Source organism: Thalassophryne amazonica, chromosome 16 (assembly GCF_902500255.1).
Source record: "Thalassophryne amazonica chromosome 16, fThaAma1.1, whole genome shotgun sequence".
In the NCBI taxonomy this organism is placed as follows: Eukaryota; Metazoa; Chordata; class Actinopteri; order Batrachoidiformes; family Batrachoididae; genus Thalassophryne; species Thalassophryne amazonica.
Genome location: NC_047118.1, coordinates 56,631,623 through 56,653,941, shown reverse-complemented (window position 1 = coordinate 56,653,941; position 22,319 = coordinate 56,631,623). Strand labels below are relative to the sequence as shown.

The following is a 22,319-nucleotide window of genomic DNA, read 5'->3' as shown; positions in this document are numbered from 1 at the left end:
GCATGCTGGATCAAGCCCAGAGAAGTGTGCACATGGCCAAAATGTTGTAGTTGATGCTCCCTCACAATGCAAGTGTTCCTCCTCATCAGAGTTTCCTGAACTACTCGTTTGACACAGTTATTCCAGCGGTACCCAAGGATCCTCTGACAAGTTCTGCTGCTGAAGACATCCAGCTGTTGCCTTAGATCTCTGGCTAGCATCCAAATCTCACTGTCAGGACCTTAAAGACTTGGAACTTGGTTCTCCTGCAAAGGTATTGACATCACCAAATCTTTCTGCCCTGTGGCCTGATGACCCCATTGGCCTCTTTCTAGGCATTTCTTGACTATAAAGGCCAGTTATCTAAAGGCATAATCATCCCTGCTGGAATAAATGAATCTCTGAACAAGCTCACCTTCACCTCACATGGACACACTTCTGACTGCTGAGTTCATGAAATTATTGAAAGCCTGGCTCTTTCCTCACTCATCTTTTATGGTGCGAAGATCAGAACATCTGTTGATTCTACAAAGATCAGGCATCATCTGCAAAGTGGGGAAAAAATACGTTTCTTCACAGACAAATGAAGCCACTGGTACCCACAGCTCTACCAAACACTCAGTCCATGCAAGCACTGAACAGTGTAAGCGCCAGAACATATATCTGACCAATGGCATTTTACTGGAAAGATGTCAGAGACTCTGCAAAGTTCTTACAGTGCCTGTGTGTGTGTGTGTGTGTGTGTGTGTGTGTGTGTGTGTGTGTGTGTGTGTGTGTGTGTGTGTGTGTGTGTGTGTGTGTGTGTGTGTGTGTGTGTGTGTGTGTGTGTGTGTGTGTGTGTGTGTGTGTGTGTGTGTGTGTGTGTGTGGGCTAATGAATTATTAGGAATTCCACAAATTCTGAGGATGTCCCACAGAGCCATCAGTTGAATCCAAGAAAAAAATAAACATAGGTTGCAAAGTACTGCAGCAGTACAAAGCTGCATAGGTTTAGTAATTATTTGGTATAATGCAGATTTAACTAGATTTAAAGTGTTAAAGCTGAAAAGGATAAAATCCTCATGTTTGAAATTTCAGTTTGATTTATCCATTGGTAATATTTGACTGCCATTATTCTCTTGGTTGTTGTGCTAATTAAATTAATAGTTGCCTTGTTGCTAAAGTCACTCTTGTGGATTGTCAATTAAAAATGGGCTAAGCTCAAACAAGTACTATCTAGTGTTAAGACAAGAGTTTGTCTGTACAAACTCTTGTTAGTACTTCTCCAAATAGTTGTTCTCCAAACAACTATTTGGAGAAGCTGGCAATTTTGTCTGTTTTTTTTTTTTTTTTAGCATTTTTGTTTTCTAAGTGATTATTTGAAGGCACAAATGTCTCACACTAAGAACAATGTATTCACCCGGGTTTCTTTGAAGCAAAACTGAAGCTGGAGGATGCCTCGATCTGTCACACTACAAATGTGGGTGTTAAACCTTCATGCTTCAGCCTCATACAGAAACCACACGGGCTTTGTCACACCAAATACAGTTACTATAGCAACTGAGCCAGTAGAGCCCGGACCCAAAGCGGCTTTTCATGGTAACTAAATGAATAATTAACGTAATTTATTAAATTAAATAATTTACTGTGGATGGTAAAGGGTCACGCCAGTCACTTTGCACAAAGCATGGCTGATCTGATGTGTGCCATGTTCTTTTTTCTGTCCTCACAGCCGTTCATCTCACCATAATGTCAAAGCTGACTTTAAAGCAGTTGAAAACCTCTTGAGAAAGGCACTGTAATGTAGGATTGGAGCCATTTTAAGGAATCATTGCATCAGAATTTGAAGACAAATTCTGTACAGAAACTATACAGACTGCAACAAGAAAGATATGATTTTTGTTTGTTTTTCCCCATCAAATGTGTCCACATGCACATATATTAAAGCTGTCTGTTCTTCCAGCTGCAAAGTTCAATGCACTGAAAGTCTTTCTTCCTTCCCCTTCTCTATAAAGTTATTAAATTTTGCTTGTGCACTGTCCACTTAGGCTGCTCTGAAGAAGTACCAGATGGAACACAAAAGCAAAGGCGAGAGTTTGGAGAAGTGCCAGGCTGAGCTGAAGAAACTGCGCCGTAAGAGTCAAGGCAGCAAGAACCCCTCAAAGTATGGAGAGAAGGAGATTCAGGTGAGTTTGCCTGATTGTTTGAGATCCTAGAAAGTGCACAACCTATCCGCCAGCAATAGAATAACACGTCGTGCACTGTGTTCCACCTGTCTGGCTAGGGATGCTTCTCCAGACATCATGGGTACCACTTGGTCCTGAAGTCTTAATTTCAAGGTCAAATTATTTTCATGATGGTACTTTTTGTAATATCAGTAATGGGCCTTTCACAACGGGCCTTTGCAAGCGTTGACGGCGTTAAACACGTCACGGATCACTCTAAAAAGCATTATTTTTGGAAAGCTGCTGCGGTCAAAGTTCAACCCAGTCCAACTGTCGCCACTGTGCGCTGTGACGTAGCTTCATGCTGTCCAATAGAAACGAGGCATCGGGCCAAAACACGGAAGACAGCAGTGCAGAAACGTGTCACAGAACTGCTCACTTATACATAGCAGTTTTCAGAGGAAAATTCTTGCAAATTTTTTTTTTTAACTCAAAATTTATTTCTGATTACTGTAAAAAAAAAAAGAAAAAGTTTCTTACATTAGAGCACTTGTAATTAAAATCGTAAAAAAAAAAGATTCTTTAGAAACTTTTCTTCATTTCTAAATTAAAACCATAACTTACCTGTTATTTCAGATTAAATGATTTTTTTGATTAACAAAAGGAACCTTGGACATTTATTTTTAGACAAATAAAATAGCATGGAAATTATTGTGCACATTTTTAAGTCTGGTAGATTGTCTGCATTTCCTTCAGAAAAAGAGACTGTAAATAAATAAAATGTTTATTATAAATGCAACAGGAGATGATTTAACAATGACTGCAGTGATTGGAAAGTAGGAGATCTTAATGTGACATAAACCTCATGATGAAATCAGTTTTTGTTCAATGGAGTCGTTTCAACTTGTAGTTACATCAGAATATGCAAATGCCTTTAGTGTTGTGATTGGGACAAAATAATTTCTAAACTAACTTGACTAGTGATTGTGAATGTTTTAAAATTGTACACAATAGGGGCAGGGCTTCTACCTGTGCAAATGTCTTTTGACTGAACTTTGACTTCATGGACATGTTTAATGATTCATTCATTTAATGTTAAAATATAAAATAAAACTGTTTTTTAAAAAAAATAATAAAATCGTATGTTTTATTTAGAAGCAGGTGTTGGTTTGCTGAATTCTCTGGACATTTAACCAGATGGTCTCTTCTGCAGCTTTGACCTCTGGTGGAGTTGTTGTAGACACTTTTCTCCCATTTTGAAGAGCAGAGATATTTTCTTCTGACTGGACTTCATGGTGTTCAGCTCATCACTGGAAGTGTTTTAAGTGCCTCTATATTTAGGTTGTCTGCACAGCAAATGTTCCTGATTATGGGACAAATAAAAAAAAAAATCTTAAAACACAAAACAGTTAAAAAAAAAAAAAGTCTCAGAAGTAACAAAAAAACCTGTAGCTTTATTTGATAAAAATAGACTGAACCATTTACAAATTAAAGCGTTCACTCAACTCAACTGTGCTAAAAGGCTAAGCTAATGTTAGCCGAGGATTAAACCTTCAGCAGTGCAGTAACATCATCTTTTATTTTTAAATTATTCTCACCTCAGACTAAGCTGCAGAACTAAGTTCCGTTGGTCAAACTGGGTGTTTGTATATATCCACATGAGGAATTTCGGATTGAGTGGGTCTGCTCCATTACCCCGGCTGTGTGTCTGCCTCTGCCCTGGAATGAGGCCTGAGCTCTGGCTCGTCCATGCAGCTCTGCATGGTGTTGTGCTTCGATCAATTCCACAAAGTCATCAGTCCTCCCTCGGCTCAGCATCACTCCAAAAAGTAGCTGAAAAAAAAGCTTCTCCCAGCAGGTTGATGGGAGTCTCTTTCTACTGCTGTTTCTTTAAGCTTTTTTTTGTAGTTCTACGGACGCAAATCCAAGATGACGATTGCTCAGCTTTTTTGGGCTTTGGAAAACTCAGAATGTGACATAGAAATCTCTGGCCCCCTTGGTGCATCTGATGCCATGCATTGGGAGGCGTTATCTGCCACGTCCGATGCGACACATTGGGACGCATTGTCTGCCATGTCTGACGCGTTCATTCTGAAGGCCCATAAGTCATACCATGGTATCCCACCAAAACTGACAATTCATCTACCTCTAGGCCCGTACAATAGGAGAAGACTGTTCAATATTGCAATGACATGTGATGCGTGAACATATACTGTCTAATTTTTGGCTCTTAGTTAAATCAGTTATATCAACTCCTTCTAGTGCAGAGGTCTCAGACTCATTCCAGAAAGGGCCAAGAGGGTGCAGGCTTTCTTTGCAACTACCACCAGGTGATTTCACTAATTAACTGATTCCACCTGCTCAACGTGATGTTAATCCGTGAAATCACCTGGTGGAGTGGGTGGTTGCAAAGAAAGCCTGCACCCTCTCTCACCTTTCTGGAACGACCTAGACATCTTTTCTAGCGGCTTTTCACACTTGTCACTGTAAAAACAGGCACAAAGTGATTTTTGTGATGTTTATTGCCCATGCTTAAATCACAAATGTGATGTAAATGTAGCTAATTGTGCAACACTATTTACTACCCAGACCTCAGTCCCCATTGGGTCTAGAATACACCTGTCAGACCACAATGATTCCAAATAGGAGGAGGCGGTATCCTGATTTCCTGCTCATCAGATTAACTGGCTTATGAGAATGTGAGAAATTGCCATGAGTGTGCATGAGAGTTGCAGACCTCCAGATATATATATATATATATATATATATATATATATATATATATATATATATATATATATATATATATATATATATATATATATATATATATATATATAATATCTCTCTTCTTTTGGAGAGAGAGCAGTCTGTCCCTGGATGTGAATACTTAGTATGAACTTGACTTTGGGTCATACATATTACCAGTGCTGCTGCTGCTACTATAGCCCCTTTCACACCGGGCCTGCTTCGAGTTGTCATGTTTTTTCTGATACCCTGTGTATTTTGACATATTGCTTTTTCCTGAATACAGAGTAAGCTGGAATGCAATTTTGGGTGTAGCCAATATGTTAAAAATGGCAATTCTTGCATTGCAATAAGTTCTCTAGACCTTGAGACCCATTGGTTCTGGAGCTTATCTTCAGATTCTGTAATGTGATAACAGCCTATGACTACACTTGCATAGGATGCCAGTCCATCACTGGTTGCTTCATTAGCCAAGGTTGATACGCATTTACAGCTAGGTTGACTGGGCCAACAGGTAGTGTCATCTGGAATCAAACCCAGGTCTACATTTTTACTGTATATAGCACAGCTTCGATCCCACTGAGCTACCTGCTCTGAATGTGGAAAAAACAGAACTGGCAGACTATTAATTGAAAGGAATCATGTGTCAATGGCAGCTTCTCCCCCTATAAAAATGTTCTTGTAAAAATCCATCCATAAATTTACAAATTATGAGGTGATGATGACCTTCCCCCAGAAAAGGCGAGCATCAGGAAAATGGCTCTCACCAATGTAGAAAGACATTTCTGAATTTGATTTTATTGTAAAAGAGTTGAGAAGCTGAGTGAGGGATCTGAGTGTCTGAGTTTGTGATTGCCCTGGATAAAGACAATGATCAACCAAAAGTGTATCTGCATGTGGTGGAAGTTTGAAGAGACTGTACAGCTTCTGCAGTATGTACAGTTTGTCAATTGGGATCTGATTAAAAACCAGCTAACCCTCAACTGAGCACATTTTGTGAAGATTATCATGCTTTTTACATATTTGATATTTCTTTATATTAAAGCTAGAATGCCAGCAGAAAAGGCAGAATTGGCTTTGATACAGGATGATGAATAAATTGTGGGCATGCTGCGTCTACATCAGAACCAGCGGTCCACAATCAACATTTACGGGAAATGATTATTTTCTTGTAACACACCACTCAAAAACAACGTAATGGCCCAAGTGCAGTGCAATTTTTTTTTTTTTCTTTTTATAACAGCGCAATGGTCTGTTGTTCTTTGGGCGTGCCCATAACATTCGCAATTGATTGGTCCATTCGGACATGGTCATTTCAGTTTCAACCACTTGGCTTTGTAGCCAACCAAAGGGTTTCCTTAGCTGTGGAAATTGTGCACAATGTTCCAATTCAACTAATGTTAAAATGCTTCTCTCATCCGCATAGTGGTAAGCAATATTCTATTTCTTCATTTATCAACTTGACGGTACATATGTAGTATACCTTTTTAATTGTCTCTGTGGATTGGCCTATATAAGCCAAATAAGATGTCAAGTTAAATTGCAGGTAGCTCAGCACAAGACAGCAATTCCTACCCAGAAATCAACTTATGCCATGGCAAGGCATTACAAGAAAGCCAATTATGGCTCTCCAGCTTCATTAAAATTCTGGGGAATTGAGAACATAACAGCACCACCCAGGGGTGGTGACATAATTAAAAAAAAAACTCAAAAACTCCTGTGTAGGGTAGCATTTTGGATTCATACACCAGTTCTTCGAGGCTTCAATGAGAAAATAAATGTAACTTGTTTTCTTTAATCAATATTATGTCCTTGTTCTATGACTATATCTTTATGTGAACTTTTTATGTGTGGCATTTAAATTTATCTCGGTGATTTATGGGCGCTTTGCCTATAATGACAGATGTAACGAGTGTAGCACCCGGAAAGATATGAGTGTATCTTTAGGTTGCCTATGCCCTTTATGCACACACCCGTTTCTGATCTTTATTAAGGGCTCTACCACCCATTCTTTCCAAGGACTCTAATGAAGATGTAATGTAACATCGAAACGTCAGTCCATATCTTTTGTTATGCACCTTTAAGTAATTTAATTACGCAGTCATCTGTGTTGCACTGGCATTCCTTTTCTCTATAAGGCTAAATATCCTTAATGGTGTGTTTCATGTTTCTCCTATAATGAAAATATGCAAAATAGTGATTTTTGTGTACTGCTGCACACCTATTTATTGACATAAGTTGCAGCACATAGTTCACAAATATGGGGGTTCTTAAATTTTTAGCCTTCACTAGCAACCAGTAGTAGTAGTAGTGTATCAGAAAGAATCCATTAATTCTTATTTTTCTTCCCTTTTGTGCTACGTACCAACATAGCGACCTCCATGAGGTGTCCCACTCCCATTTAGATATGAGGGGCTCATTCAAAGGTCATGAACACACATCGATTCATTGTTGCAGGCAGTTAAATACACTAATAATGAACAGATGGCAAAAAAATGCTTTATTGCATTTCTGCTAATAAATCTTCTCAAGCATACACACTGTAGTATTATAGAGACTAAAGAATTATGAATGGTTTGACAAAAATTATTTAAATTTTAACCTTCAAGTCTGAAAGTGTTATTCTGCTTGCTTACATTTGATAGATCAAAGCTTCGCTGCAGTTTTAGCTGTCAAAATAAATAAAGCCTAATGTGAGTAGGAACCTATTCTTATTAAATAAATTCATTTCAGGCAGGAAACTATTCTCATTAAATAAATTAATTTCCTTTTGAGTCTGCATTGTTATGCAAAATTATCACAATAATGGCGATGTCCAAAGCAAGCATTCTTTTGTTTGCTCAGTGAATCAGTTTGAACTGCTGTCTGAGCCCTGTAGGCTGAAAATCACTTTCTCCCCCACCCTAGACGATAGCCTGTATAGGCCCTGAGGTCCACTGTGCCAGTTATTCCACAAATAGTGTGAATGAGAAGATTCCAGCTTCAAGCTATCACTGCCCATTTTCATTCTTCACAAACCAGAGTGGGGAAAAAAGGGAAACAAAGAGAGAGAGATGCTGAATTTGGACTTAAGGCCCACTGACATAATAAGCATGACTGGTTCATGCACTTGCACAACCTATGTCGTGCATGAGAGTAAACCCGTCTTTAACGGGTGTAGACTGAACGTGAGAGGGGTGCCGGCGCGTGCAATTGCGCAAAGAGAATTTTGAAATGTTCAAAAAAAATCTTTCACGCATAAATGTTGTGCTACGTGGCACGATCTGCTCGGCAACATGACGTGCAGCTCATCAAGTGGAGTAAAGAAGTGAACAGAGCAAGTGGTTGCATCAGCGGATCACATCAAAGCGCAGGTCGTCTGAAGGATTATAATGAGATGTTAAATCTATTATAAACATACTTTAACAGTTGCAGACAAAAGAAAGAACATGCCAAGCCATGACAAATTCAAATAAATTCAAATGTATTAATTGATATAGCACCAATTCGCGATGAGATCGCCTCAAGGCGCTTCACGCAGCATAATAAAAGCAGAATAAAACTAAACAAAAAATTTAAAAACACAATAAAAAGACAAAACCACAAAAGAATACAAGAATAAAAACACATCATAACACTAATGCTAAAACAAGGAAAACAAATGAGTCATTAAACATGATTTAAAAGTCTCCACAGTATCCGACTGTCTTATTTGTGTCGGGAGATCATTTCACAGAGCTGGGGCACAATAAGAGAAAGCTGTGTGACCAGCAGACTTTGGGAACACATAAGAGTCCTGCACCCTGCGATCACAGGGCCTGAGCTGGTACATAGGGGCTTACCAGGTCAGCTAGATAGGGAGGTGTAAGTCTATGAACAATTTTATAAACTAATAACAGTACCTTAAAATCCGATCTTGTAGCGACTGGAAGCCAGTGTAGGGATGCCAAAATGGGTGTAATGTGGTCAAACTTTCTGCTTTGTGTCAAACGTCTGGCAGCAGCGTTTTGAACCAGTTGAAGACCCCTAATACTGGACTGCGGTAAACCAGAAAATAGAGCATTACAATAGTCCAATCGAGAAGAGACAAATGCATGAATTAAAGTCTCAGCATCAGCCATAGACAGGATGGGACAAATCTTCACTATATTTCGCAAATGGAAGAAAGCAGTCCTCGTAATGTCTCTAATGTGGAGGTCAAAAGACAATGTAGGATCGAAAATTACCCCAAGATTCCTCACTTTATCTGTATGATGTATAACACACGAACCTAAGTGCTAGCTGATCAAATTAATGCCGATACCTCACTGGCCCAAGAACCATAACTTCAGTCTTATCAGAATTTAAAAGTAGGACGTTACTAGACATGAAAGGTAATCACTAAACACAGCAGTATATTCCCAAGGTATGCTACATAAACGGAAAAAAGCAGGGGGCCTAAAACGGATCCCTGCAGAACCCCAAACTTCATGTCCCTAAGATCAGAGGAAGTGCCATTGCACAACACACAGTAAGAACGACTGGATAGACAGACAGACAGACAAATACTTTATTCATCCCCTTTTAGGGGAAATTCATCTGCCTGAGAGCATGCATGCCTACACAATTCATCCATTCAATAAAATATAAATAAATAAGACAAATATAAAAACACATAAGAAGTAAAAATACATTAACAAGAGGCTTTAAACAGTTTCATGGCGGCCGGGACAAATGATCTTCTATACCTCTGTCTTGCATCTCATGGAGAGGAGTCTGTCACTACGGTTGCTTTTCTGAGCAACCACTGTGTCATGTAGAGGATGAGATTTGTTGTTAATAATAGAGTTCATAATACACCTCATCCTGCTCTCCACCAGTTCACCCACAGAGACTGCCTCCCTCCCCATCACTGACATACACTTCCTGACAAATTTGTCCAGTCTGTTACTGTCCCTTACAGACATGCTATTCCCCCAACACACAACAGCAAACAATACAGCGCTGGCCACAACAGACTGATAAAAAAGGAAAAGCATATTGTTACAAATGTCAAAGGTCAGGTATGACGTCAACCACGCAAGGGCAGTTCAAGTAATCCCAAAATGATTCTCCAGCCTATGGAGTAAAATATGATGATCCATGGTATCAAACGCAGCATTTAGCTCCAACAGCACCAAGACTGTAGTGTTATCCGAGTCCATTGCTCGCAAAAGGTCATTCACAACTTTAGTAAGTGCTGTCTCTCTGGAGTGATATTTTCTAAAAGCAGACTGCAATAGCTCAAAAAGATTACTCACAGTGAGGTCCACTGATGATATCGGTCTATAATTTTTCAATACACTATAATGACAATGTAAACATGACAAATAAGTACCTTTTTAGACGGCTCCAAATGCTTTCGCCAGCTCATTCAGCGCTCGCGCGTGAACGGCACTGCTGGAGTTGTCCTCTCCTCAGGAAGCGATTAGAGCCATTTTCTACAGACAACTTGTAGAGAAAATGATTAATCCACTACGAAATAATTATTTTATATACGCAGCGTCCAGCATAGAGTGCATGACAGGTGGTGGAGCAAAGTGCAGCGTCCAGCTGGGAACACAACGGGTGGATCATCACAACAGCGTGCAAGTGCGTGAATCAAAGTCATGCTCATGTCAGTGGGCCTTTGTATCAACAAATTCTCAATATTAAATGACTCTGAGCAGGATTGGTGGGGTGGGGGGTGGGGGGTGGGGGGGGTCCAGATTGGGATATCAAAGACAGTAACAGTGGTGGGAGTAGTGTTGGTATTTTTTTTAATCAAGGTAATTTTAAACTTTTACATTAATTTTTAATGACCTCCTGTCACTGATCTACAGCTGCACATTAATTGCAACTTAATATAAGGAAATCAGATATGTAAAAACCATGACAATCTTCATAAAATGTGTTCAGATGAGGGTTTTAATCACATCTAAATTGACAAACTCTACAAACTGCAGAAGATGCTGACATGCTTTAACTGAGGTAAGCACACGTGCTTGAAGAACATCAGTTTAACAAACAAACCCTTTTGCATGCACGTCTATGTGCCTGCTGCACGTGTGTACGCGTGGAAAAATTTGGCAAGGACATACAATTTATAATCAGTCCTTGATTTGCCTTCTCACTCAACGAGCTCATTGCCTCCGCCTTCACCCTGGCAGTTCTGTGCACTGATTTTTAAAATGTTTTTATTTGAAGAAGTAATTATTCTGCAGAAAGGATAAATATCAAACAGCAGCTGCCCACATACATAAAAAATATATATTTCAATTGAGAAAAACAGTGCTTCCAGCTGACCTTTGAAATTTATGTTTCAGTTTAAAATCGTCACATTAACCAGTTAAGCTGCCACATCTCACAGCATCAATGATGCCACGGAACCACGCTAGGTCATGGATGGTAACCACCAACTTCTCTGACAGTCATTCCAATGATAGCCAGAGTTCCTCCAAAGAGACCTAGTAGCAAAAACACTGAGTCGTCACCTTATGTCATGGCTTCTAAGCCTATGTGGTGAGGCATATGAAGACTTTGCACATTCAAAGACACAAAGACAGTCACTTTCACATTTCCAGTTGTTAAGTTAATTTTAAAACATCAGTTGTATCCCAGATATAATGGTAAACTGTGAACATTTTTACTTAATTTAACAAAGTTTTGCAACTGTTTTATCCATAGTTCTGCAAAATTGTAATTTTAAGACATTTTACCATTATTACAGATATTAAAAAGTGGTTTATGATTTTAGCCTGTTTAAAACTATTTCAAGAATTTCAAAGCATAAAACCTATTATGCTGGTTTATCTTTGTATTCCAGCAGCAGGGGTGGTGGGCATGTGGTTAGTGCACTTGGTTTCGGTGCAGAAGGTTCCCGGTTCAAACCTCACCCCTGCCACATTTGTCCGTCTAATGTGGAGATGCATCAGGAAGGGCATCTGGCGTAAAACCTGTGCCAATTCAACATTCAGATCCACCTCAGATTTGCTGTGGCGACCCTGAGTGAAAACAAAGGAGCAGCCGAAGAGTTTCCAACCAACAATGCTAAACTGTAAAGAAAATGAACCAAGTTTGAACCAAGCTGCAACTACTCAGAGAGAGAAGAGAGGGGGAAAAAAACTATTCACACTAATAGATAATTGAATTGTCGAAATTATTGATTATTTTTCTGTTGAGTGCCTGATTAATTGCTACTTTCAGCTCAGATGATGTGTTTTGCATTTGTTGAAACATTTATTTGAACAAAGAAGTGGTAATAAACCATCTCTGCATTGAGTGTGTTGCTCACTGTTCCAGCTTTTACAATCCGCTGTGTGTGTTCACTGCTGGAGCTGGTGTTACTGTCACACAAACTGTACAAAATGTTGTCAGTGTCACTGCCATTCTTGCTGAAGGATCTTGTTGGACTGGAAACAAGGATTTTAAACCAACAGGTCACAGCTCACAGGGTAATTACTGAGTTGGTTGTTGTGCTTACTGTGACAGAATCTTATCGATAGCTTGTACAGGAACATGTCTACTCACTTGTATAGATTTCAGGGATTTTCAGCAAAAATCGGACCCTCTTCCTGCAGCTGCATCCAGATCGCTTTCTGTCTCACCCACACAGTTCACTCTCCTGTGACCGGGTGTGATGGCAGTGCCAGATTGATCTGAATGGGGTGTTAGGCTGAGTTAGTTCCACTGTGTCAGGAAGCCATCGGGAGATGTTTATGAAGTGTCATGTTGATGCATCAAAGCTAACTTGTGTCAGCCTGCTTTTGCATGAAGCAGGAATGGCATGTTTAAGCGCACATCGTCAGTGTTGTGTGTCAGAAAGTGGGTGCAACTTCAAGAACCTTCTCCCTAAAAGTTGTCATTTGGATAATTGGAGCACTTACAATTGCAGTAAAACTTTGTAATTTTAATGAGTCACTTTAAAAGTCAAACACAGAAACCCCAGGCAGCAAACTGCTTCAGCTGTAGACCTAATCCATTTCAGGCACAAATAAAACATCACTGTGAGATGAATGTTGTCCTACAGTAAAATGTCGTGAACATTGCGGCGATTCAGTGGCTTCCAAAGGTTTGGGAAGCCCCGTGCTTTAACACATTTACATTTTTTAATGTTGTGAAATTTAGTAATAATAATGTCAGATTTCTCTACATTAAAAGTTCTAAATATTTTGCCCTTTAAAATCTGAGGAAAAGCAAATTTCTAAAACTCAATGTAAATTGAACTAAAAATATCAAAGCCAAAGAAATTAATTTATTCTCCTTGGTAGTGGTGCACAGAGGCAAAATTACAAAAAACTGAATGCGTTTGTATATATGTGGCCCTGCGATAGACCAGCATCCTGTCCAGGATGTGCTCTGCCTCACATCCTATGACTGCTGGGATACGCTTCATTGAGACCATAGAGAATAGTACACCTGTGACTGTATAAGGATGTTGTTGATTTCCTTTAAATGGTAAACAAGCATGAACAACAAAATTCCGAACACACAAAAATTACCCCCCCCCCCCCCCCCCCCCCCCAAAAAAAAAGCACACTCCTGAATAGGAACATGAAAGGTGGGAGGGGAACAGCTACCCTGGTTCAATCGGTATACAAAGTAAACATACAAATCTATATAATCCAGCCCTCACCCTGCATATTTTGCAGGAAAAGGACTGCATTGGCACTGAAAACCTCTGTTTATTTTAATTTGTCTACATAGAAAACTGATCAGTGGTTGGTCGGTATAACACATGTTACTGAAACGTGTGTGGTGATTTTTACATATAAATCTGTAATTGTAAATATGTCATTTTTTTCATTTGTTAAAAACAAGGCAATTTGAAAACTGAAAATTCTGTAAGTGATTCAGCACTTTTAGAGAATGTGTGGCAATTGCTATTCACACTGCCAACTACTGGTAGTAGATGACACTGTGAATGCATTGCAGCATGTGTGTCTGTAAACACTAAACCTTAAAAATTAGTGCATTTCTTTAAAACTAAAACATATAGCTGATATTTTCACTTTGTAAAACGACAGAGGGTACATTAATTTTAATAACTTGTCCGGAATTAGTTTGTTTAAAATTTTCACCATAAGTCAAAACTGTCTTACTGTGCATGACTTGTGTGATACTCCCGCAAGTCTGTATGGTGTGAAAATAAATGATCTTTTTTCCCTCCCTCTTCCTTTCTCTCTGGTAGTCAGCTCTTCTCTGCCTGCAGAGGATTGAGCTCTACCACTTATAGCTGTCTGTCTGCTACAAAACATGTAACAGGCAGGCACTAAAAAGCTATGATTTCAGACTTTACAAATGTTTTTAACTGTTAAGCTTCATTCACTATGCCTGCAAAAATATGTTAGTGGTCTAAAAGTTATTGGAACTAAATTTATCAGAAGTTAATCCTCTCCCTCCCAATTCTTCTATACTTTGCTGCATGGTGAAACCGTCTGATAAGACCGATGATTAAGTTGTGCACATATCATTCATCACAGAACCTACTGTGGACAAACTGTATCTGCATGAATTACCGACCAGTTCCCATTTAAGTCAAAATGGGAGCCTTGCTACTGTCAAGACATGAAGTTTGTAAAATGTGTAAAAAAATAAATAAATAAATAAAAAAATAATTATAATTTTGCCTGGGCTGAAGAGGATTAATTGGTCCGCTGATGGTTTTCAAAATTATCTGAAAAGCTAATCTGCAAACAAAAAAGTTAGCTTCGCTAATTAGTGGTTAGCAGATTAGCGGAACTGTGCCCACCACTGATAACATCTAATCAATTTCCATCCCTAATGACCACCTTTATTAAAAACAAAACCCCTTTTTATGGCGGTAATTACTTGTACCGTGGTGTAGAGATGAACTGCTCAGTAGTTTTACCCCATGCTCTTTGTGAGGATGTACAACTGATCAATTGGACTGGTCATTGCAGTGAAAGAAGCTCATTAGACTGTCGACTCTGAATGCAGAGAAAAGGAAAATCAATCTGCTTTCCTCGTTTCTGGCTGACCCACTTTCAATGATCATATCCTGTCTATGGGTGTCTTTGAGAAAAGGCAGCTTGTTTGTGCTGGAGTTACCCCTGGGAAGCACGATGCTGAGACAGATAGCCAGGCGCTGCCGCAAGAACTGTGCTTCTCAACAACAGCCATCAAAGTGGACAAGCACGGAGAGTGGCAGACTGCAGACATCCAGCGCCGAGATACTTCCTTTGTCCAAAAACACATGTGAAACGTGCCAAGGCCAGCTCGTGGACCCCTCCGCCTCCTCCTCTGCCCCAGCTGTTATTTTAGCAGAAGAGGACTCTCTAGGTTTTATCTTCTCTCTTTTCATTAAAAAGTAAAGGCTGTCTGAGAGGAGACAGATGGCAGCTGAATTCTATGATTGCAGTCTCAATTTCTCACGTTTCTTCTTACTGCGCAACACCTTCAGACAATCTCATCAGTTGGTAAAACTCCTGCCAAAATGCTAATCAGGTTTTATATATATATATATATATATATATATATATATATATATATATATATATATATATATTTTTTTTTTTTTTTTTTTTTTTTTTTTTTGTCTAACGGGGTCTAGGATGTTGTAGGAAGGGATTTCATTAAGACAAACCCCTTTTACACTGCATAATACGAGGTCTGTTAGAAAAGTATCGTACCTTTTTATTTTTTTCAAAAACTATATGGATTTGATTCATATGTTTTTACGTCAGCCAAGCTTGAACCTTCATGCGTATGCGTGAGTTTTTCCACGCCTGTCGATTGTGTCATTCACCTGTGGACAGGCTTTGAGTGAGCACTGCTCTACCCCTCTCATCGTTGTTTCATTGCGAGGAAATGGCTGAATGATTTGGGCTTTTTTTACATCAGAATTTTTTCAGAAACTGTTAGAGACAAGCAGCTGGAAACCATTCGAAAAATTTATCTGGCTTTCGGTGAACATTTTACGGGCTTCACAGAGAATAAGGAGTGTTACTACAGCTTTAAGGACGGCCCACAATGGCGCACGGCACGCCGTGCTCCGAACCGCCATCCAGAGGCAGAAACCACCACATCATTTCTAAACAGATTGCTGTGTGGAGCTGGGACCGTCGTGTGCAATTTCTCTGGTTATCACAAGAGCTGGACATCAGCCATTTTCCGGCAGATTTCACTTTTAACAAGAGATTTTGTCGTGGAAAGCCACGCGGAGGCTTCGCGCGTCACGACCTATTCGCTGATGAAGCGAGACAAAGGAACACCTCCATTTCGGAGTGTTAGAGGACAAGTTTGGACATGCCCAGCTTTCCACAATTTCTCTTATACTCACTCGACTGGTAAACACTGAAAGCCGAGATAGGCATGTCCCAACTTGTCCTCTAACACTCCGAAACGGAGGTGTTCCTTTGTCTCGCTTCATCAGCGAATCCGTCGTGACGCGCGAAGCCTCCGCACGGCTTTCCATGACAAAATCTCTTGTTAAAAGTGAAATCTGCTGGAAAATGGCTGATGTCCAGCTCTTGTGATAACCAGAGAAATTGCACACGGCGGTCCCGGCTCCACACAGCGATCCGTTTAGAAATGATGTAGTGGTTTCTGCCTCTCGATGGTGGCTCGGAGCGTGGCGCGCCATGCGCCATTGTGGGCCGTCCTTAAAGCTGTAGTAACAGTCCTTATTCTCTGTGAAGCCTGTAAAATTTTCAATGAAAGCCAGATAAATTTTTCGAATGGTTTCCAGCTGTTTGTCTCTAACAGTTTCTGAAAAAATTCTGATGGGAAAAAAAGCCCAAATTATTCCGCCATTTCCTCGCAATGAAACGACGAGAGGGGTGGAGCAGTGCTCACTCAAAGCCTGCCCACAGGCGAATGACGCAACCGACAGGCGTGGAAAAACTCACGCATGCGCACGAAGGTTCAAGCTTGGCTGACATAAAAACATATGATTCAAATCCATATAGTTTTTGAAAAAAATAAAAAGGTACGATACTTTTCTAACAGACCTCATATCTTTAATAAGAGCTGAAACGCAACTTGAGAGTTCAGAATTAATGTCCTGAGATCTTTGATAAGTTTTGAGCAGTCGCAATAAAATTTCAGGAGGTGAATACGCTCATTCTTTGAGATGTTACAATAACTTCAGGTACTCCCTTTATAAAGGTCCAATAACAGAATCCACATGGTGCTGATGATGGTGCAAAAGAGCAAACGGAAGAGGCTGTGCCAAGTAGGAAAATCCTGCTGAAGTTCCAGAAGAATTTCAAAAAATGTAAACTATTTTAATATTGTGAATTCTACGCTTCAACTTTCGATATGTGTGAATGTTGGAAGTTTTATTTCAGGAACAGAATCATGGACTGGGTGTTGGGTAGGATTGTGGAAACCAGGGCCTTTGGTGCATTTGTTGGCCGGGAGAAGATTTGAGTTTGACGTCATGGATGTTGCTGTGAACTTTAATTAATGGATACTCTGATTGTATAAGGTGAGAAGCTGAGTGAGGAATTCGAGTGTCTGGGTTTTTCCAATTGTGCTGGGTCAAGACTAAGATCCAGGCTTTTAATGACTTCCTGGACTTGGCCATGAGAAGTGTATCTGTCTGCTTGAACTTGTACAAACTTTCACTTATTTTGGCTGTGACATTCATGTCTCTGGGTCCTTGGCTTTGTAGAATGAGAAACGCCAGGAAAGAGCTTCTGGAGTCACGAGGTCACTGGCCAGAGGTGTTCGGTGATGCTGATATCTTTGCAAGTCAATGAAGGTTGATGTTTTTAAAGTCCTGGTGCTTCATGTCTTCCTGTGGTACTGGTCTCTTTGGCCGATCCTTAGGTACCACTGGAAAGACTTTGTATCAAATGAACAGTTACTTTGTGGGTCTCTGAGGAGGATTGCTTGCATTTTGAGGTCTCTGCTATGAAATCTTAGCCACATGGTGCGTTTCTCCGTACATGATCCAGCATGTGGCCACCTCAGTGTTGAGGACGCCAGCAGCTGTAGAAAACAGAGGACACACATCCATATTTCTCCTGGCTGTGACAGCCAGATGGCTACTTTCAAGAGCGAGGGGTGGATCATTTATCTCCCTAGTGGACTGCCATCCGTGACCCAGAACGGTTCTGTAGTGGGTGCAGTGCCACAGTGCATCTTCCCAGACCTGAAATGATATTGTGAATCCTGCACTTCGACATTTGAAAATTATCATTGAAATTCTGGTTTCATGAAGAGAAACTGAAGAATCCATCAAAAGTGGAGCTTGATTTTCATCTTTAAATCTAATGAGTAAAACCACTCAGCCAAACAGTTTAATAACCATCTTACTAGTCACAGAGGGATTACCACGACAAGAAGTGATTTTCAATAAATTGGTTTGTGTTTGGAAGACACTCTGTTTCTTTGTGGCTTTTTAAGTGGGGTTAACAGTGGGAATAACAATTGTATATTTCTACCCCCCCCCCCCCCCCCCAAAAAAAAAAAAAACAGTTTGGTCCATAAGTATGTGAACATTGCGATAGTTTATGTAATTTTATCTGGTCATGCGTCGTGAGGTGGGGGGAATTTGTGTCACAGGGTCAAAGATGACCATTTTCCAATTTTTTTATATATTATTATAAAGGTAGAGGTGCATAGAAAAATGCCATGGGGTGGTTTATTTATTTAATATTAACCCTTGTGCGGCCACTTTTAAGATGAACTTTTAAAGGAAAATGCATTACGGCCAGAACACATTTCGGCCGTTTTCTTCAAAGTGACCTTTTTTTTTCAAAATGTCATAAAATCGTTAGTTTTGGTCAAAACAAAACCTGGTTTGGACCAAAATGATCCTCAGATAACATTTTATTCAATAAACTGTAAAAGTATTCAGTTTGATTCATACCATGTATTCAAAACTTTGACAGAAATACAGGATTTTTTTTTTTTTTTTTTTTTTTTACGGGAAGATGCCATTTTTTGACAAAGCGATCTTTCTCATCAAATTTGGATGCTGCCTGCATCAAAATTACACACAAATGCTTTTGAATGTTAAGAATTGCTCATCCGACCCCTAGCTAGGCTATTTTAGAGGGGTGCAGTGCCCCACCCTCCACCAGGGGCGCCACTGTGCCCTCCAGGGGGCACCTTTTGCCGTGCCCCTAAAATATATATATATATAAAAAAAATATATATATATATATATATATATATATATATATATATATATTTTTAGTAATTTTGTGCCTCCAGCACCCTTTGCAAAGTGTCACTTCGGGTAAAAATTTACTGCCAAGCAGTCTCCTTGATTGATAGGGGACTGTGCCCAAGGGATCTTTGTGATTATGTGGCCTAATAGGGAATCAAACCCAGCATACTCTGGTCACAAGTGTTCCTCTTTAATGGGCTCATCCATGACCTGTCCATGGACCATTCCAAGTCACTGAATGTTTTTTTTTGGATTTTTATTACATCAATCGCTAAGATATACAAACAGCATGGTGCTAGATGGTAATTCTGTCCGTAGTATGCAGTTCTCAAAAAACTGAGCCACCAGTGACTGCTCTGATGGTGTTTCAGGCTCTGATGGTGTTTCAGGCTCCTGTGGCTGTGATTGGAGAAACTGCACAGTGCAACTTTTGTCTATTGAACCACCAGTTACAGCATCACATAGTAGCACACAAGAAAACTGATCAAGTTGGGGCTTGAGTGTCCCATTTTCCTTACGGCAAACCGTAGCTGAAATTTGACATCTTCAACAAAATCCTTCTTGTGCTCCTTCTTTTTTCATGTCTGTTTCAGAAATACAATACCATTAAATATACAAACCTAATCTCTCCCCAAATGGTACTGGGACCGTTATAGGTGTATTGTGCAGTACAGTGCATAATTAGCTGCTCTGTTGTTGATATGACACTTTTGCTGGTGTGTTGGGATATAGAATATTTCATAACCTTAAAAACAAATAATTCTAGCTGTGTTGTAATCTGATATGACTCTGAAATAATAGTGGCTACTGTGTACCGGGACTTTCCTCACTGACTTTAGTATTGAGTTACTTGGGCGGTTTTTTGAATGCTTTGGGAATTGGGCCATGTGGATGTGACAAGAAGAGAGGTCTTACTGGTTGAGTTGTTCTTGACTCTGCTTAGAGGTGCTAGAAAGGCCTTCAAATTGTGAGATAGGTTATTACAGTGCACCCAGAAAGTGTATTTTTATTTATTTATTTTTACATGCTTATTCTAAAATGGATGAAATTCATTTTTTCCCCCTCAAAATTCTACACACAATACCCCACAATGACAACGTGAGACGTTTTTGAGGTTTTTGCAAATTTATTTAAAAAACAAACAAACCTAAAAGATCACGCGTACATAAATATTCACAGCCTTTGCCAAGAAGATCAGGATTGAGCTCAGGAGCATTCTGTTTCCACCGATCATCCTTGTTTCTACAGCTTAATTGAAGTCCACCTGGGGTTAATTCAACTGATTGGACATGATTTGGAAAAGCACACACCTGTCTACATATAAGGTCCCACAGTTGTCATTGCATGTCAGAGCACAAACAAAGTATGAAGTCAAAGGAATTGTCTGTAGACCTCTGCGATAAGCTTGTCTCGAGGCACAAATGTGGGGAAGGGTACAGAAACATTTCTGCTACTTTAAAGGTCCAGTGAGCACAGTGGCCTCCATCATCTGTAAATCGAAGAAGTTCGGATCCACCAGAACTCATCCTACAGCTGGCTGCACGTATACACTGGGTCATTGGAGGAGAAGGGCAGCGCCGCCATTCGGCATAAGCAGACTACGCAGCCTGCGTGGGGCACCAACCATGTTGCACTAGTTTGCAGGGCCTCCAATTGACTGAAAAATGTGTTGAAATTATTACATTTCAAAATCAGTATGAATTATTTATGAATAGGCCCATCGTTTTTGTCTTTAAACATTGTGTAGGCCCCTACCCCATTACTTAATTGGTGCAAATTAACTGTTTTTTTGCCTAATATAAAGCCCCCATCCACCCCCGCCCCAATTCCCTGAAATGGTACAGTCCTGTTTGCGTCTTTCTCTGTTCGCTGTGTCGCCTAACCAGGGTTGCCAGATGTGACGATTTCCAGTCCAATAAATGCTCAAAAATGCATGGAGGCACTAAATCCTGCGCAATTTGAACTGATTTTTAAAATGTGTGTGGCAATTCTATACAAAAACCTCGTCCAGTGCCATATTTTTACCCTAAACACCCAATCTGGCAACCCTGCGCCGCGCAGGGTTGCCAGATTGGGTGTTTGTTCCTGACAGTTTGTTCCTGTCTTTGGATGACCTGATCAGTGATTTTGCTGCCAGGAAAGCTCGCCGTGCACTTTTGTAAAGCCTTCTTCTTTATTTATGAGCAGAATTATTTTTCTTCATCGGCCATTGTTTGTTTGGAACCTGCAGGTGTTTTTATTTATTTTTTTATTGTAAAGCCGTCATTATGTATTTGCATTATTATATTTGTTCATTGCTCATTGTTTATTTGGAATCTACAGTGTTTTTTTTAATTTAATTTAATTCTAATGCTGCTGTTAAGAAAGTTATTTATTATTTATACATTATAAATGGTGCTGCTGTTCTTTACTGTTATTGGCCTTACTTATTATAACATTGTAAATGTTCATTGCTATATGTGTATTTAATGTGAATTTTAATAAATAGTAATGGTTTGAGTAGAACTTTTGTGTGTGTTTGTGTGTGTGTGTGTGTGTGGGGGGGGGGGTTCTCTTGTATGGGGGTGGGGAGGTTCTCTTGTATGGAGGTGGGGGGGCCTCCCTGACCAGTTATGCTTAGGGCCTCCAAAACCTTAGCAGCGGCCCTGGAGAAGGGCCTTATGCCCTGATCCCACCAAATAATGAAGGATAAATAATGAGCCACGCAGCATGTTTTATTTATTTATTTATTTGCTGCGAGAGGATTTATTCAACTATCGTGGCAGAATAGTGGCTCTTCGAGGCATTATCTTCGGTTAATGAGGCTCATCTCTGAATGTGGCACTGTGAATATTTTCTGGATGCACTGTAAGACAGACAAAAGAGATGTACAAAAAGACACCACAAAGGGACATCTAATTTGCAAATAAAACAGATTAACCACCGATTGAGGGAAAAAAACAAACTATTTAATATTTGTATAATTCTGTGGTAACATTGTAGCATTATGTGCAGCATGTGGTAGCATTATGAACTCAATTGTAGAAACTAAGAAGAACTGTAGGGAATGTGCAATGCACTACAGCATGTTATAAATTATTGTTTTTAAAGTTATGGTTTTAAAATATATAAATGTATGAAATTAGACTTGCAGTTTTAATTAACTTATTCTAATTGAATTGTACATATTGTTTTTTTTTGTTTTTTTTAACTGTGTGTCCTTTGACTGAATTTGTGTAAGCTAACCTTCATGCTCAGATCATGTCAGTGTCCTTTTGTTTCCTGTTTTTTGTCTAGTCAGTGTCTTGTTGTAGTAGTTGGTGACCCCTATGTAATGTAGTCTGTTGTATT

At 39.6% G+C, this 22,319-nt stretch overlaps 1 protein-coding gene across 7 annotated transcripts in view; it reads left to right on the top strand.

Annotated features, from left to right (window-relative positions):
* baiap2a (BAR/IMD domain containing adaptor protein 2a) overlaps positions 1-22,319 on the top strand; it is a 243,980-nt gene that overhangs the window by 178,495 nt on the left and 43,166 nt on the right. For all 7 annotated transcript variants that reach the window (XM_034191131.1, XM_034191134.1, XM_034191132.1 and 4 more), the window contains exon 6: positions 2,006-2,143. In XM_034191131.1, coding sequence (XP_034047022.1) covers positions 2,006-2,143 — 138 coding nt within the window. The remainder of the gene's footprint in view (positions 1-2,005; positions 2,144-22,319) is intronic.